General features: G+C 38.2%; 1 protein-coding gene across 1 annotated transcript; it reads right to left on the reverse strand.

Annotated features, from left to right (window-relative positions):
• Nucleotides 1-2,977, reverse strand: LOC124614076. The gene is made up of 3 exons (XM_047142914.1): nt 2,659-2,977; nt 2,358-2,552; nt 1-238 (listed from the first exon to the last, which is right to left on the reverse strand). Exons 1-3 carry the CDS (start codon nt 2,920-2,922, stop codon nt 89-91), a joined length of 609 nt encoding a protein of 202 aa, XP_046998870.1. The 5' UTR covers nt 2,923-2,977; the 3' UTR covers nt 1-88.
• Nucleotides 2,978-19,914: the final 16,937 nt, after the last annotated feature.

The raw sequence follows: 19,914 nt of genomic DNA on the forward strand, positions 1-19,914 counted from the left end.
TGTGCTTGAATGATATTTATTGATCAGTACATCCTAGTACATAGCGTCAAACAACCAACACGTGCTCGTTGTCCATAGATACAGCTCTTCACTGAATTTCCAGGGAGAGCAGTTCGTCGCGAGCTGCAGCGTAGTCGCTGTAGATGTCTGGGCTGGAGTACTCCTGGAACAGCTGGTCGTAGCTCTGGTGGTAGTTGTACGCCAGCAACATGGCAGCTGCCGCTCTAGGGTACAGCGACTGCACAGAAAGAATAATACGTCACTGTGACTTCGTCTGTCTCTGTTACTTAGGTCTAATTTCACTCTAGACAAAAACAAAGCTCAACGACGCAAGAGTTAAAACTTCGAGCACATGTTAGAAGGATTACGGAAAGAATGAACAGAATGGCAAAACTTTCACGTTTCAAGACTTCTCGTGCCAGGAGAATAAATAGTCTCTGACACAAAAAATTGACATTTACAGAAATTGATAAGTAACACTAACGATAAGAAGCTCTACTACAATAAAACGTTTAGTCGATCGGTCTTCTGAATGGTTTGATTCACCAGTTCCATGTTTCTCTCAAATGGCAATTTCTTCATCTCAAAGTACCACCTAGATGGAACATCCCCAACAATATGTCGTATGCAGGTTGAACCAAAACTTGCACACACTGGGGAACCATGACAATTTATTGTACACTAACACCACAAAAGGATATGCAACAAAAGGTTGTCCTTTATATTTTTCAGTAGAATGTGGACGTTGAAAATAGGCTATAATCACATTATACCGACCATAAGAGTTTCACAAAATCCGTAATTCAAGAAGCTGAGGAAGAAAGGTTCAAGTGCATGGTTTTCCTATTGTTCATAGGGAATATGTCTTCCAAAGTAGATTGTAGCCTGTCGAAATACGAGTATAAAGTCAAAGTTATTTCTATAAGGAAGGCATGTGTGTATGAGATTTCTCGTTAGTGTGGATGTTCGTATATCAGATGTACTTTACATACAGTTGTAGAACGTCGCAAGAGTTAACGATGACATACCCCTGTGATACACTGACTGTGCACGAGCACTTCATTCAGTCAGGCCACGTTAGGGACGCAAGAATATCTAGATTTTCACAACTGTATAGCCCTTCTCGGATTTACTTATGGGGGAAGCGACTCAAATATTTTTGACGGGTGATTTAATAATCGTGATGATGATTATAGTGTTGGTAAAAATTTGGAATCCAGCACTGACCGTAGTTAGCTCTCATACACAACTGTACTGCTACCCCTGCTAACGCAATTTGTGGCACTATATCCTTTACGAAAAACATACCTCTTGCAGCGGTGTAATATTTCTTTCCGAGCATTCACATGCAGATCGCTCGCCATACAACTGTATAAAGCTGATGGGTGCGCATTACTGTCACTCTTTATCGCTCGCTCAGAAGATGCTGAATGATTTACAGCAGAAACTTTGGCAAAGTTGAAAATTCGTTTACGATTGAATTCTCGCAATATTACGTAAAAAGAAGGAAGAACATTTTGGTGGAGGAACTGATGCAGCAACCGAACACTGACCAGAAAGTAAAGGCGTGAAGACTTCGATTCACAGGACATGGGGCTTGCCTGCATGAACAGCGTGTAGCCAAACCTGCAATATTCTTGTAGAAATAATAAACAGCTAATTCTGTTGCAAAATGGAGGTTTACTTAAACCCCTCTGGCATGGGTCTAAATAAACCTTCCATTTTGCACCTGATTGCTCTTTATTTTTTCCTCAATAAAATTTGATCCCTCGGTTGCCGCTCCATTCGTATAAAAATTTTATAACCTGTAATGGTGTAAAACCCTAAGAAACTCGTTAGCTTGGCAGACTCAGAAAGTGCGAACTGGATGATGTCGCGAAAGATCTACTACAGCTGGGGTCCGTATCGAAATAAATCCAAAGAGACCAAGAGTCCAATTAATGGAGATCGATTCTACAGTCGACACAGTTATCAAGACCGATAAACACTGAATAAGTAAACAGATGCTTTCCTCATTTCCTTAACATTAACTGGTGTCCAGATTCGATCATTACAATGAACTTGGATCCATCTAACAACATTAGTCACGAAGACCGACTTCTATTAACTCCCAATCATAATGCTCAGTACGCCACTGGGGCCTGACAGGGAAGTGGATGGAACCTGATACAGCGACTAGAAAATCGTACAAGAGGTAAACTCTTCAAGTATTCATTAAGTCTAAGACCTGTAATACAAATAAAGCCGTCACACAAAACAGTCCATACAACGCAATATAATCGTTCATCTTCCAAACATCACACATGGAAGATGTGTCTAATCTTGACTCTCCCCACTGTAAATCCTGAAGTCCTCACCGTCACCCGGCGTTCCTCCATGATAGCCGGCAGCTCGGCAGTGGCGTTTGAGATGCCGATGTAAGCAAATTCGAGGATCCAGTCGTGCAGCCGCTGCAGATCCGGTGCCACTGTCTCCGGCAGGTGGACGAACGCCTCGTCCAGAGTCCAAATGCCGCTGTCCCTCTGCTGTCCAGCACCTGTTCTCAAGTTCCCCTGTGAAACATATCGACACACTGATGAGTTAAGGCTATTTAATTGCGGTGTATGATTACGGCAGAAAAATGATAGAGCACAACAGAATCAGACAACAGTCTCTTACTTGTGAATTGAAGTGTTTCGTGGATCTCAAGCCACCCTTGACAGCAGAAGAGAAGTTGCGGTAGGCTGTGGCCAGCACTGGCAGGATGTTGTCGAATGAAGCATTGAGTCCACTCTGGATGCTGCTAGCAGTGTATTCTATGCCCTCCTGCATGTTGCGAATCGACCTGTAAGTCCACCGGGCTGCGTTGGCTGTCTGGAAGCCGATTCCGTCCGTCATGTTGGCAAGGTAAGAAGAGACAGCGGCTATCATCATCTCCTGCATGGCTGTCCCATTCACGGAGTAGTATGCTATGCTGGGAGCAGGGATAATCCTTGTCGAATTCGCGAAAGCTCCCTCCAGTGAGGCTGCGTCCCCTGTGGACAAGACCATACTCTCTGTATGCAATGTAGGTTCCCATGCCTTGTCGCTTATATTTCGATGAGTATTAGCGGTGGCAAGATAAATGCTATCGGATATTGTTTAGTTAAAGGTGAAGTATTCACATACAGATAAACAAAGGATGGTTGAGAGATCTGACAGTGCACGCAGCTACAATGCTATGGTCCCCTTTCGATTTTAATGCAATCTGATTATTGTCAATTGAGGGATCATAGATGGTAGGTTACCAGCTTCTCTTTCAGGTCCTGGGTTCTCTACTTGACTCTTCTCTCATTGTCTTTCCTCTACTTATCTATCACTGAAATTTGTTTCGTCTTAAGTTTCAGTAATATTCAACACAATTCTATTCCACCCAACGTGCTGCCTACCTCGACTCCCAACGGCACACTCTCTCTGACTTCGATTCACACTTTTTTCTTTCTTTCTTCTTTATTTTGAAAAAAGCAATGGTGTTCCAACCCTAAAACTTGGATTGGTAGGACTGCAATGTTTGATGAATGCACCTCTCCCAAAGAACCTGCAACTCTGATAGAAATCATAAGCTTACAGTTGGCGGTGATTGAGCCAGGGTACTGTGGATTAGCACAAGACGTCATGACGTGAACACAACCAAGGAGAATCGATATCTGCTCTCCTTTAAAGTGAACCAATGCTAGAAAGCACTCGGGAAATTTCTCAAAAGAACCATTGCGTGCAAAAACAAAGGCACATATGGATAACTGATCAATGAGAGAGAAATGCGCATTCATTAACAGTAGTGCCTTCTTTCATATTCTCTACCAGACATCCAGCTTGGTACCGCGAAATTCCTTAAGGCCAACGCCATACATTTTTCCCCTTTCCCATCTCCACTAATCGTTTCTTGTGCTACACCTTCAAGCCTCGTTTATTCGTCGTCGAAACATAATGTTCCATCTTGTCATCCTTGTGTTTGTAACCTAACCACTTCCTCGGTATATGCCATATCATTATGTTCAATTAAAATTATTGTTCACAGCTATCATTGTTGAGGCTCAGTTCTAGGACCCCTCTATGATAAGATGCTTCTAAAACTTTGTAAGTAATGTTGTGGTGGAGGGATAATTATTAGAATCATACTAGGCTCAAACTTTTCAATGAATTTGTGCCCCATTTTACGCTGCTGATGAGGTGAATGCGTTGAATAGCATATGTCACAACGTTCCCCTACAGCATAGATTTACTGAATGGTAAGTCGTTCTTTGAACGACTTGACATCATAACTAAATATAAATGGCAAAGTGCAGTTTGCTTCTGGATATAGCTTACCTGGGGAGACGGTAAGACAGACGGCTGCGACGACAACAGCAAACGTGGTCTTCATGTTGAGGCTGTAGAGGTCTCCAAAAGTGCCACTCGCTAGTCTTCATTTCCTATATATAGCAGCCGGCTTTCTATAGCGTGATACTGTGAACGTCACAAATGTTTTTATTAAATTAGCGGGAACGTTTAATTATCTCCCCCTCGGAGTATGAAATGATTTAAGGTTAGATAAAAGTACTTGTCCTACAATTTTTTATCTGACATTTTCTGCGGCTGATAGTTTCCTGGTAACAGTCGTTCCGACATACGTACGGCTATCATTAAACTCCATCAGAATTGCCAAATGGAAAAATAATGCTTATGTTATCTGACAGACATACCCGTATGAATGAATTTTAAACTGAATAACACCGATTAGCAACTTGTTTGTGACATATAGAATCAATGACGCATTTGCACTGAATGTCGTCAGTCGGCTGGTTTGATTATTTTAGAAATCTAGACTTGCTCTGAAAAGAATCGGTCCAGTTACCATCTGCACGTCAGCACAAATACTGAATTGCTCCTGATCGACCACAACGATCAGTATTTATTCATTGTTTATGTCTCGAACTTGACAAATACGATGCTGCATCTCTGTCAATGGGAAGATCACAATCCCCTCAAATGTACGACAGTTTTGTACTCCTGATCTTACACATCATGTCATAACTTTTAGAGCAATCACAATAATTGTACATGTAAATATCTATCTATACATACATACTCCGCACGGTAATGTACATTTCATGCGGAGGTTACCAGGTACAACTACTAGAGAATTTCTTTCCTGTTCTATTCGAGTGTTGGAAAAACGATTTTCTATAAGCCTGTGTACGAACCGTAATTGCCTGCATGTTTGTTGCGTAGTACTTAGTGAAATGTACGTTGGTGGCAATAGAATCGTTCTTCAGTCGGTGTCAAATACCGAATTTTTGAACTTCCACAATTGAACCGTGGAAAAGAACATTGTCTTCTTCTCCAGGAATTTACATTTGAGTTTACGAATCATCTCCGTGGTAAGAGCGTGCCGACCGAACCTACCGATAACATGTCCAGCAGTAATCTGTGAATCGCTTCTGAATGTCTTCCGTTAATCCCACATGAAGTGGAGTCCAAATACTAGGGCAGTACTTAGGAATGATTCTCACTAGTGTTGTATAAGCCGTCACTTTTTTAGACGAGCTGCACTTACTCAAAATTTTCCCAATAAAACATTAACCATTCACCTATCCTATTACCATTCTGACGTGCTCGTTTCATTTCACATCGCTTCTGAGCATAACGATTCGGTATTTAGTCGAGGTGGATGTGTCAAGTAGCCCACTACTAACGTTGTGTTCAAAAGTTACAGGATTGTTTTTCCTTCGCATCCTCATTAACTTATGTTTTTACAGATTGGAGCAAGTTGCCATACATCACACCAACGACAAATTTTGTCCAAGTCATCGTATCTTCTTACAGTCACTCGACGACGGCACCTTTCCGTGCTCTACAGATTCACTAGCAAACAGCCTTCAGACCAGTTATGCATATAAAGAACAAGGGCGGTCTAATGTCACTTCCCTGGGGCACTCCTGCCCATACCCTCCATTCTGTTGCTTCATTTTGTAACAGTTTCCGTAGCATCTGATCAAAGACCCAATCTCAAAAGCTGTGTAGATAGTTGTAGCTTTGTTCATCCGTAGATATATTGGTCATACGATTCATGTATACGGGGATTGAACACTTTAAAAGTCTGGACGGGCAAGGTAACCGACGTGCCTTTATAGCAGTAACCATCCCAGCATTTATGTGAAGTACTTCACGGAAATCACGAAAATTATAAATCGCGGGTACCTGATGGAGATTAGAGCCTCCACGCTCCCGAACGTGAGACCAGTCTCTTTAAATCAGAGCAATCTCATTCAGGTTATCCCTGGTATACAGTAGCATTTTGTTTACACATTCTTGCAGAGAAGTTATTTCATAATGTAAGAAGTTAGTGCTACACTGTTCTTGCATTTCAAGAGACCATACTCACCAAACATGTCTATATGCGCAACTGATGGGCAAATGTACTCTCAATCTGTGGTTAAAAGATATAATGTTTTGAACAGATCTTTATAGTGATCCCAACACCAGATTTTACGGTTTTTTGTTACGAAATTTCTTCGTAGTTTGACAACTGAATTCAAATATTGTGCATTTGCCCCAGTAATATACTGCTCGAGTACACTTAACATAAGTATGGAATGAAGAGGTCATGACTTTAGACACTGATGACGCGTCTTTAGGAACAAAACAGGACGAAGGCAACTGTTTACATGTATATTTGAGTATTTACGATGTTCATTTTAGAATCAATAATCATTATGAAGTATGTCACAGTGATTTATTTAGAGTACGTGTGTTGTGTGGAGTTCAGCAACATAGACGAGCTAGAAAATCACATGGACCACACCAAAACAAATCCCCATCTACTGAACCTTATTTAAGAAAATACAGCTACTCTGATCATATATAAAAATGCAAGCACTTTAGCGTATTTTTATTATGAAACAAATTATGAAGCGGCACTAAATATTCAAATGTTCTTGTGCTGTGTGGAGCAGATGACAAGGCGTTAGTCAAAACATCTATTTAAAAAAAAATATTAGCCAGCTGAAGGTGGGCGTGGTAGCCGAACACCGGTTATGGCACTAAAATAAAACATTTAAAAAGTATTTGTGGTTGTTTGAGTCCTTCATCAACTGCCATTAACAGCATCGGAGTTCTGAAGCTTAAACTTGTGTGAAATAACATTGAGATTGTCAAGTCAAGCACTGAAAACTGTTTATAGATTTAAGAACTTAAGAGTGAGGATTATGAAACTAGTACAAGTTGTAAAGTTTAACGAGACCTATCTCACTTTCAATGTAATCCCCAACTACATTAAGGTTATCATTAAGAGACAGAGTAAATCTGCACAGATTCCCAAATCTAAGTATGAAATAATGTGGACAAAAACTGATATCAGGTACCTCTACAAGGAAAAAGACATACTAAACAGGTCAATATACAAACCAAATCTTGAACCTAGTAACCAGATGCAACCTGCAGCCGCCATGTACATATTACATAACATTAATTGAAAAATAACCAAAAACAGTTAATTATCGCCATGAAACATTAAAAAAAAATTCAGTTAGTTACTTCAAAATTAACACTTTATCCTATTGACACCCCCCTTCACCACATAATTTGCGCTTTATGATACAGCAGCAGACTCTGCCAGCATTCTACTTGATGGAAGCTGAACTTGGTTTACTAAATACAGATCTGAGACATAACGCTGTAGCAAAAGTTAATGACAAAAATATCGACGAATTAGTTTGCAGCACAAAATTTGCATGTGACATGGGCAAACTAAGCCCAAGTGAACAAAATATTTTAAGTTCAAAAGCCACTAAAATCAATGCTAGAAATCTACAATCAACACTTAGGTCTGGGAAAACTGATTCAGAAATACTTGCTATCATTAATCAACATGATATCGACAAAACCTTAAAATTCTTTCTTCAAAACAACATTAAAGTACTGAAGACTGATCCCACACCTAATTATCAAGCTCAGCTTCGGAAATTAATTAAAAATTCCACCTACCTTTTATTAAATGCTGATGTTTAACATAGTTCAGTCATGAACCTTGCTCCTCCTAAACTAAGATCTCAACCAAAGAATCATAAACCTCAGTGTCCATTACATCCGACTGTTAACTCAAGGAACATCCTGCACCTTACATTCCTAAGAAGCTTAAGGATTTCCTTAGTAGTTTTTACGTATTTGAAGACAATTTCTCTATCAGAAATCCCCAACAGTTTATTAATGTTGTAAGTGATATACACATACCAGACAGTGCCAGATTTGCACCTATGAACACTGTAAACCTGTGCACAAATTTATCTGTTCATGAAACTTTTGAAATAATTAAATGCAAATTAATAAAGAAACACCCTTATACGTTCGAAATATACAAACTCATAGAAATGTTAAAATTAATTCTAGCACGTAACTACTTCCCATTCAACAAGAAAATCCGTATGAAGCCAAACAGCCCTGCGGTGGGAACCAGTCTCACAGGACTTTTAGCTGATGTTTACAGTAACGATTTGTGAAATAAATTTTTCAGGTCCAATGCTCATTTAAAAGATAAACTGATTTATTACAAAATGTATGTAGATGACACAATCTTCTTTTGGAGTGGTGCTGTAGATGAAGTGGAAATATTTGCAAATGCCACAAATAACATGCATCGCAATATCAAATTCACTCTTGAGTATCGGGAAGAAGAGGGTATCAATTTTATTGGTCCTAGAATAAAAAGACCAATTCAAAAGCGTGCCAACCACCACAGATGTAATTAAAACAATTCTTTATGCCATCCTATACACTATGTTACACTGTATAGTTACAGTTCGGCTCAGTTCATCTGCCAAGGAGAAAAAAATCAATATCATCAAAACTGTATCTAATAGCAATGGCTATTAACCATAAATAATTGAACACTTGTACGATGAAATTAGATAGTATATCATCTGCAGTAAATTCACAACCAGCAGCAGAAAAGGACCTGTTTGGTTTCATCCAATTACTAGGCACAATTTCATTACAATTTCCATCAGGAGTTCACCGCAACCACCAGCCTAGGCTCAGAAACATCAGGAATTTACAAGATTAATTGTGGAAATAGCCACACCTTTTAACTTGGACAGATTGACAGAAGCTTGAGTACAAGATACTGTGAACACGTGGATGCTTTGTACTAAAAATTTAAATAAGTCTGCAATTACCATTCACATTAATCAGATTGACGACTGTTTCTAACGTTAATGACAACTTACAGATATTGCACGCCACTAACAAATGCAAGAAAATGGACCTCTTAGAGGAACTACAACTATATATTTACACCCTCAGCTCACCCTAGTACATTCTAAATGAGCTTCTGGAGGTAGCCAACAAACATTTTGTAAATAATTTCCTTGAGCTGTTCACAGAAATCAGACACCACTAAACAGTCTCACCACTGCAGTTTGAGATGCCAGTACATAATTGTATAAATATAAACTACCATGATCAAATGTGTTACTCTCATACTGCCTTCCAAGTTTTTAATTTTGAGTTTCGTAATATTAATACTGGAATGATAATCAAATGTCTGTATATATAAATGTGTGTACATACATGTTTATTTATAATATCTCAGTTGGCTGTAAAGTATTTTGTCAATAATTTCCACTGACAGTAACAAGAAAAATTTACTAAAACCAAAACAATTTGTCCTACTCTTTTAACATTAGGTTTACTCTTAGAGTGCAAAAAATTTTCTGTGTTACATTTTGCACATCCCAGATATCATCTGTACTGTGTTTGCATCCTTGATCAATATTTAGTGAATGATATTTTTGTATCTTTGCGTAATAATAATTTTCCCATTATAAGTAAAATGTCAAGGATATAACACATTTCTGATGCTCAACACTCGTTTTAAGAATATTCTGAAGTGTACTGTGGCGGATTTCAGAAAGATATACAACGTGCTAGATAAGCACATGGACCACAACAAAATAAATCGCCATCTACCGGAACTAATGTAAGAGAACAGAACTATTTTGAATCATATATAAAAATGCAAGTGCTTTAGCGTACTTTTATGAATGAAGCAACTTATAAAGTGACACTAAATACTTAAATATTCTTGTGCAGTGTGAAGCAGACAAGATGTTGTTGGTCAAAACGTATTAGGCATCTAAAGATGGGCCTGGTTGTCCAAAAACCAGTTATGGCACTAAACTAAAACATTTATAAAGTATTTGTGGCACGTTGCCATATCGTCCCCCTCTCTCTGTTTCTGTTCTCTCTCCTTGTTTTAATGGAGGGAATCAGTTTGTTAGGTTTGGAATCGTGTATGAAAATATTTATGATTCGTGACGTCACGTATATTTCGCACACTCATAGCAGCGGCTAAATATCGTCATTGTTCCTACGTAGGCGAATATTTCTGAGTAAAGGTACTAGTCTGGATTATAACAGTTTACTTGTGTTCTCAACGCACACAGCTAGCTCAAAAATACGTGTGGATTGTTTAAAACTGTAGAAATTAAGTTTCCGATAAATAAATACTGTTGCAGAGAGACTCAATGTTATCACCTGCGTAGCTGCACTATTATTCTCAATGTTACCTAAATTCTCACTGAAACATTGGCCTTTCACTGTTAATTATGATTTGAATAAAATAAACAAGCTTTAGTCTCACATTATTATTAATTATCTTTGGCTTCGTCGTGTATATTTAATGAAAATTTCTTTGCAAAAAATATTTTCTTTTCCTGATAGCAAAGTATATTGAGGTTTTTTTGTTATCTTGTGCGAAATGCCCGAAAATCATGCGATTAATTATATTTGGCGTAATCGCTGCCGCTCCTTTGCGATAAGAGAAAGGCAGACGGCCAACGATAAAACTTAAATTCTACCGTTAAATAATTATTTCCACTGAATTATATTGACCTTGGGAGAGAGGTAAGAAATGAGATTAAAAGGACACACATTGTGAAAAAAAACGTACGTACAATTCACAGAATCGTATGTTTAGAAAAAAACTCGTACAAAAGTGTTCGATAGGCTTGAGAGCTGTCACCCAGTGATCATTTTATTCATCCAAGTCTTTATCCCACAATTATATAGAAATTCCTTAAATTTTGCACTCAAAGTCTTTGTTAGTCTTAGTATTTACTATTTTATTGTACTATTATTTTATTATGTTATATTAATATTTATTATTAGTATTTTTAAGTTAAAACCAGTAGTAATGTAGTTTTTTCTCGTTTCAAAATCTTATTTCGTAATTCATAGCACACATTCTTATACACGGTTTCTTTTATTCGTTATTGACTAGGGATTTTAGAAGACCTTACAGGGGACAGTACATTAGGTCGCTCTTAACTTATTAGTAGAAATTTCATGTTTGGTATATAGTATATAGAGGAGCCATGTACTTGAAAAATTGAGTGTCAGTTCGATTCTTCTTCTTCAAAGTGAAATTCATGCCATTTGTTTTCTTTATGTTTAATGTACCTTTACTGCACGTTGACCAAACTTCCTTGAGTGTTTCATTTGTATTTTATGTTATAAGTTTCCTTATTTCTTGAGTGTTATACTGTGTATTGGTAAAGTCATTTATCAAAAAGAGTACTAGTCCCAAAATTTTATCCTGAGGACTTCCTCTATTAGTGAGTTATCATTGTGACAAGTGTTTCGTTTAACTTTTAGCCATATTCAAGGCTTTTTATATCTCTACACTTGTGCCTATCTACCACCTAACTAGTTGTTAGCTACAATTCTTTTCCTAGTTATTGTGGTTTATTTCACATAATCCTGTGATCAACAGTATCAGTTACCTTGACAGATCTAAGAACATGCCTGTCACACATTAATAGTAGTCACCAATATCAAAAATTATGCTATGGCCGGTTTTTTCTGAGTCTTGCCTTCACTTCACCTCTGACAGTGCTCGGACTTACAGGGGACAGTACATTAGGTCGCTCTTAACTTATTAGTAGAAATTTCATGTTTGGTATATAGTATATAGAGGAGCCATCTATTTGTAAAATTGAGTGTCAGTTCGATTCTTCTTCTTCAAAGTGAAATTCATGCCATTTGTTTTCTTTATGTTTAATGTACCTTTACTGCACGATGACCAAACTTCCTTGAGTGTTTCATTTGTATTTTATGTTATAAGTTTCCTTATTTCTTGAGTGTTATACTCTGTATTGGTAAAGTCATTTATCAAAAAGAGTACTAGTCTTAAAATTTTATCCTGAGGACTTCCTCTATTAGTGAGTTATCATTGTGACAAGTGTTTCGTTTAACTTTTAGCCATATTCAAGGCTTTTTATATCTCTACACTTGTGCCTATCTACTACCTAACTAGTTGTTAGCTACAATTCTTTTCCTAGTTATTGTGGTTTATTTCATAGAATCCTGTGATCAACAGTATCAGTTACCTTGACGAATCGAAGAACATGCCTGTCACACATTAATAGTAGTCACCAATATCAAAAATTATGCTATGGCCGGTTTTTTCTGAGTCTTGCCTTCACTTCACCTCTGACAGTGCTCAGAGTGTTTGAAAAATTCCTTACAGTACCGTAGTTTGGATTCCACATTAATGTGTTGCTCCTCGAAATAACTGGCTTGAAACCATGAGAACGCTTCATTCATTTATATTAATGTTTCTTTGATTTTTATTTATTTTTGTTTTGTGGTGACAACAGATGCAGTTCGCATATACGCTGCAGTGATGTTGGAGCAATATTTGCGGCTGTCTGGATATGACTTATTTTATCCCTTTTCCTACCTCCCTTTTTTCAAGTCTTTTAGAACGTTGTGAAAGTTTATGTACTGAACAAAAAGGAAAGTAGAGTGGTAGGATTGAAGGGACCACAATTGTAGACAGAAGACACTAAGTAGTGAAGCATGTACTCATGAAATATTAACAACTACCAGAATCAGTTTTTCGTCTTCAGTGCAGTCTTCTGAACTGCTTAGGCCATCTGATGATGTTACGTCTGAACTTGCAGGCAGAGCCGCGGAAACATGGATTTGGAGAAATTCAGTGATAGATACGCTTCGATTGGAAATCCCAGAGAACCAAGACCATTGTCGTCAAAGAACTAGGTGCAGCGGCCCATTGTGTTTCTCCTACAGACAGTGTCTACTCATCTTTCAGTTATCTTCCTCAGCACACGTCTGCCCTGTTACAAAATGAGTAGAGTTTCTCAACTTGAAAATCTGTAGCTGAACCAGTCGCACTAACCGTATCTGCAGGGTGCATCGAATATTTCCTACTACCGGGTTACACTAGTTATTCAACGACAGAAAGATGTATGAAAATTTCAAAACATTGTCACTTCTTAGGAACAAATTAACCCCCAAATCTGATCTTATCTGAAATTGCCATTTCAACAATTACATTCTCATTAGCCAGGTCCTCGTATTCGGCCAACCTGTTACCGAAAAATTTACGTACTGATTTTCGGTGAAATAGAACGCTCTGTTGGTATCCTACATTTCGGGAACTTTGAACAATGGGGTCCCGGTCATGACTTGTGCAACACCCCATGCTTATTTAAGTTATCTCACACACAAAAAATCCGGAATTGTCACATCGTTCATCCACATATACTACCTGACGTTCCATGGTTTCTTCTAGACTACAATTTCGCAAAATTAAAAATATTTTCAAAACTCAGTATAAACACGTGGATAGGAAAGATGAAGAATGAGTGAGACCTGAAAAGGAAAGAAGATCTCACACAGCTGGGACTGCACAGCTGCCACACTGTGTAGAGGTTAGAGAACAACCCCCTCCCTACAGAATTCAATCACTACCTATGAACTTCTTTAGGTCGATCACGTTCCTGAGACCTAATATCTTTTTACTCTTAGGGTACTCTAGCGTATATGCACTGGCATGTAGTTTTCCTATGATCTTGAAAGGTCCTTGGTATTTAATAAGATTAACACCTTCGTCCCAATATCTCCTATTTTTCAGAACTCGTATTGGCAGCTCCCAAGTTTCATCATTAGTTACTACATGTTTATCACTAAAAGGTACTGTAATTACTCCAGTTATCGGCAAGACCATTTTTAACTGGCTTCTTTCAAAGTCAACAACACTCTGATATTTCGACAAGAAATCTATGCCAATTAAAACCTCAATACTGAGATTGTTTACAATTAAGCATGGATGATCAATTAAATTACCATTAATATCAAAGGGCAGCAACGCTTCTTGCTTTACCGTTTTTGACACCTTGCCAGTAGCACCAATTATTCTTAGTCCTGATACCCTCATTACTGTAAGCTTGTCTTTACCAGGTAATGCATCAAAGAAGGACTGAGATATCGCACTCACCTCACTTCCACTGTCTAAGAGACAACGTACATTGATACCTAATTCTAGGTTGTAAAGGTGGTTCCTCAAACTCATCCAATAGTTCCTTTTGGATTTGTCTCCAACTAAAGTGATCGACATCAGTCTGCATTACATTTAGGTCAAAGTGTGTAGGGGTTTCCTGAATTACATTTTCAGCTGCCTTTTCCAGTCGGTCTATTAATTTCAAATCGAAACACTGTACGACTTCATTACATTTAGTGTGCTGAACATGACCCAAATTACTGTAGTCTGAGCGATTCTGCGCCTCCAGACCGGGCATAACACTAGTTACAGCTAAACCACTTTCACTTTTATCGTCGGGTTCCTTCTCAAGTAACAACTGGTCACAGCTACTGGGTTCATCGACCCCCAACAGGCTATCCTCTACATTCTCACTTACCTCCTGTCCTAATTCTATTAGTACAGTATCAACATCCTGCACAGGCACTTTAGATAAGAGCACATCATCCTCATTGTAAATATAAGCATGAATTTCTTCTGCTTCTTCACCTGACAATTCAGTATTTTGTAGCTCTTCCCTACCGTTACACTGCTGCGCCTTCTCTTTCTCTTCCCACTTATAAAGCGTCTCCAACACGGTATCTATCAAATACTGTGAGTGATCTAACATTTCTGCTGTATCCTTAGATGCTACCGACCCCTCATCCACATGTTCAGTCTGAGTATTCTGTTCTGTCTTACCAGTTACTGTAATTACTGGCTTAGGAAAAATAACCGCCTGGTGAGCGCCAGTGTCCTCATAGACGGGAACTAGTTTACCTGCCTCGGCCTACTACTGTTTCCTTTATTTTCATTATGGTTAACTGGCACAGCATTGCTTTCCGCACTGTTGTTTACCTGCATAATTTTCTTTGGAACAAAATTACTATCATTTGGATGCCATTGTTGATAATTATTTCTCCAATTCCTACCTCTCTTAGGATGGCGAACACCTACTGTTCTGATGTTTACATTGCCATTCTACTCGTTCTTAAAATTACTACTAGTGTTATTAGCATTTATGATATTACGTGCTTGCTCCTCATTGACAGCCACATGCTCTACACGTTCCAAATATTCAATGAAACGATCCAGATTGTCTCTAGGGCCAGATATAATTCTAGTTTGCCAATACCATGGAAGTTTGGCTTCAAGACCTAGTATTATCATTTCAGGTTTTAACTTTTCGGCCAAATGTGACAAACGTGAGATCCATGACCTAGCAAACTCTTTAATAGATTCCTTGCCTGCATTGAAGCGTTTTCCACTCCAAAATTCTCTCAACACTTCATTTTTCTTATAGCTCTGAGGAATTAGGAGATTGTCTGGGATTCACAATTAAAAACCATTCTCTCTAAAATGTTCACTATATTCTGAAAGTCACAGACCAAAAAGAATCCACACAATCCAACTACCAGAGCAGTTCAGAGTCTAATGCGCTGATGGAACTATAACTGTTCAAATTAAATGTTTAAGTGAATGCTCGCCATAATTTGATGATAATGTTCATCAAACGCCACACTAAATAATGGTAGAATGTCTGTCCCACGGCGGCACGTGAAAATACGACATACGCAAACTGAAGATAGATCATTAAAGTCATTCCAGAATTAATACTTTACTCGAAAACGATTTCATGGTTACGCGTATCCCGAGTAACTTATTACGGCATCCGAGACTGTTTATAGCAATGATACCAACGCGACGCGACTCCCGGCACAGGTGGTGCGCTAATCAGCGTCTGGGGAGAACTAGGGCCTTCCTTCCTCACGCAGCGTTCTCATATATAAAGCCGCGGTGCGGATGGCTAAGGGAACGCCTGATCAAATGCGCTCTCCCGACTAGCCGTTGGGCTAGTAATGCACCACTTTAAGTTATCGAATAAATCATTGTCTCCTTTGCTGATGTCCGATGAAGCTCTCAATTTAAACGTGCAATCAGCACACAGGTAAGTAATCATAATAAAAGTCTGACGTGGCTAAGTAAAATATTTTGGGCGAGAGAATTAATTTAATTGCACTACACTCAGTAGACGAGCTCTGAACTTGCCCTTTGGATATACGCTATCGCTATAGTTTTATAGTTATTCAGTTGAAACGTCTCACATCTTTATGATGATAGAAGATCTCCAGCCTACTTAAATTTAAATATCCTAGCTTTATTTATTCGCCTACTTAATCTATCTTGCTTCCTTAATTTTTAAGACAAAAACCAGAAAATCATGAATTTCAAATAAAATTTTAATTTGTGAGATCCACAATATTGTTTCTACTAAATTATTCTGAAAAAGGAATCTAAATATAAATTTTTAAGTTTCTAGCTCTTTTCTGTTGCGCCAATGATTTTTACAGAAAAACGTCCAAATTTCGAAAATGGTTAAAGTTATTGAACTGATATTCAACACATATTGATTTAGTATTACTACTGACATGCTAGAAACGTTTCAGGTTATTTACTTGATTTTTAAAGTATTGCGCAACATTTATGACGTCAGAGCTAGTTACAGCGGACTAGGCTGGCACCCAATGGAAAGACTGATGTGAATTTTATAAGGCGTGAATAGGCTGCTTCCCTACATCATAGATGGTAAGTTTACTAAAAACTTATTTTATCAGAATCTTCCATCGGTTCTTGGTAGTACAACACTATAATAAATGAAAAGCACCAGTCTGCTTTTGTTCTACAATATTACTTTTATTGTTAACCGGTTAAAATGTCTGAAGATGGCCTTGTAAGCCGAAAACCGGTTAACAATAAAAGTAATATTGTAGAACAAAAGCAAACTGGGGCTTTTCATTTATTATAACTTAAGTTTAGACAGGGAAATACACGTCAAGTACATTGCTACAGAAAATCAGTTAGTTCACTTTTTTACAAAATCTTAGTGCAAATAAAATTTTGAAAACTTGTCACAAGGACTGGAAATATGTAAAGCTGTAGACCATAGTTATTCAGCATTGATACAGAGCAGGATGAACTGCGATTCTGTATTGCTCTTCTTGTAGTTCATCTTTGACAATGTAGAGTCATTTACTTTTTCTTTACAACGACTGGCAATGTTTTTGTTGTCTGTTAAGTGTATATGACGTACTGTCGTTTCACCAGTGAATAAATTAGTTAAAACTAAAGTTTCTTGCTTGTAATCATGCTTGGATCACAAATTCGTCATTAAGTTGTGGCCCCAAAGTTGGAAAGTAAATAGTCGGAAGGTTTAAAACGTAACTATGGTGCAAGCGTTTTTGTATTTCTGGTTTGTCAGCTTAGAATATCAAGATGGCGAAAAAATATGAAAGCGACAAGTATACTGTTCATCCATCAGCAACTAAATTAATTAAAACTTAATTTCATGATTTCATTTCTACCACCTTTTTGTCAACAGAAAGAAACCTAAGGTGTAACAGAGGAACTACTAAATAGAAGGTCATTGATATGAGAGATCAGTGAAAGCGTTCAATGACCAGAACAATTTGAGATGAAAGTTTTCTAAATGTATAACCTGATAGCAACATGCAGACACAGAGGAATGACACTGCAACTGTGGTCAAAACTTCGGATTTGTTCATCCAGTGACAGTTATTTTAAGATACGACACAGGTATACACCCACAAAACTTCTGTGCTAGTGTACCGAAGTATCTTATTACTGAAACAGTTGACAGAAATGAGACTATGAAGGGAAATTAATAAAAACTTTTAATTAGTAAAGAAGCCAGATGGCAAAGTCACTTACTTGAGGAAAGAAATCTCATAACATTTCAAAATTTTTGAAATTTTTGTAGTTGCATTGCAAAAGATGGGAAATCGAGAGATGAAATTATTACATTCTGTTAATAATGTCAGTTGAGGTGTACAAAACCACTGGAAGCACGAAAGTCAGCTGGAGATCATAACGTTACGATACAAATGTTTGATCCAGGAGAAAAAGTTATACACAAAGGTTTAGTAAATATGCTACAATATGATTGCAAAAGAAGAAAAGTTCTCATAATCGGAACGCTGAAGTAATTATTCTAATTTCCAAGAAAGGAGACAAACATAAAAAGAATGTAAACCTTTGAACTTCATCTCATAATGTAGAACATTAGGAGTAGTATAGAAAACACATTAGATCTTAATCAAGCCAAGGAACAAGATGCCTTAGAGATGTGTGCAGCTGAATGAATCATTTGCATCTAATGAACAAAATTATATGATGTTGTAGTGTGCATGAGCTACCTCATCGTCTGGCTTAATATATTTTCGGGAAGTTTTAGACAAAATTTCAACCAAATCTGTTCTTCAGAAGCAAAGCACTAAATCAGTTTGAGCCAGATAATTGATGAATGTAATGCAAGGCCACCCTTATGTTTTGGCGCAGTTTTGCCGAGTCCCTGGCGTCGCCACAAGCTGCCGAACGACGCAAGGCGCTTGCTTGGATCAGCGGCTTCGCACTCACTGCCTCCCGGCGGCGCCACGATTGTTGTAGCTGCTTCTCTAATAACATGTATGCTGAATTAATAATGTTTTCGTGAGGACTTCTCAGTTTTCTACCAGGTATCAACTCCCTGCACGACTTTCACCCCGCCAAGCGTGATGAAACTGCCGGATGCTGCTGCTATCAGCTTAGTTCTACTACGTTCGGTTGTGACCAACCATCCGTGGACAATTGAGTATACATCTGTGCTGAAGCTCCCACTCTATCAGGATTGCAGTAAATTCAGAACTTCCAGAGGAAGCAGAAAAGGTTGTTCCATGTCAACAAAACTATTCTCAGAAGTCGTAGATTATGTTTTCAGGGTCAGGAATTGGGTAAACGAAGGGCGAATATGCGATAATGCAAAACCATTGCGTTATTTGCTCCTAGTGCAGATAAACTTTAACAAAGAATGACAGACTCTAATAGAGGAAGTCTGAGAGAAGACCTGAAAATAATTTGTAAGTAGTATGAATTAATGCACGTCGAAAGCCTGGAAAGAAAATTGTACAACTTAATAATGATGACAAATAAATATTCCGGTTTTGTATTTGGGGCAATTAAAGGCACTCACTGGATGGACAAGAAAGAAATCAACTGAAGAGTAAAAATGGGCTGCTGTACTTTTGGTAAACTAAATAGCGTTTTTGAAAGCAATTTTAAAATCATATTCAATTAAACAACTGAGAGCTGCTAAGTGAGTATTTGAGAGATGTCTGTTGGGAATTAAAGTAAAATAAACAAGTGGATCACGGAACAAAACGGACTGAAAAATGTTACAAAAAATGGTTCAAATGGCTCTGAGCACTATGGGACTTAATATCTGTGGTCATCAGTCCCCTAGAACTTAGAACTACTTAAACCTAACCAACCTAAGGACATATCTCACATCCATGCCCGAGGCAGGATTCGAACCTGCGACTGTAGCGGTCACGCGGTTCCAGACTGAAGCGCCCAGAACCGCACGGCCACTCCGGCCGGCAAAACTGTTACATCCAGCGTGACAACTATGAAACGGAGATGGGTGGGACATGTAGCTAGGTGGATGAATGACAGTTCAGGGACGGTTAATGACGTTTGAGGTTGACGCTGGAGTTATCATCCGATGATGTCACATATATTTTCGCTTGGAGACATGTCAAGTA

The sequence above is a fragment of the Schistocerca americana genome, chromosome 4, assembly GCF_021461395.2.
Source record: "Schistocerca americana isolate TAMUIC-IGC-003095 chromosome 4, iqSchAmer2.1, whole genome shotgun sequence".
Classification (NCBI taxonomy): domain Eukaryota; kingdom Metazoa; phylum Arthropoda; class Insecta; order Orthoptera; family Acrididae; genus Schistocerca; species Schistocerca americana.

Coding starts and splice junctions, on each gene's coding strand:
- LOC124614076 (XM_047142914.1), bottom strand. CDS start 2,922: ATGCAGGAGATGATGATAGCCGCTGTCTCTTCTTACCTTGCCAACATG. Junction 2,553..2,658: donor CGAAACACTTCAATTCACAA/GTAAGAGACTGT, acceptor TATGTTTCACAG/GGGAACTTGAGAACAGGTGC. Junction 239..2,357: donor TGGAGGAACGCCGGGTGACG/GTGAGGACTTCA, acceptor CTTTCTGTGCAG/TCGCTGTACCCTAGAGCGGC.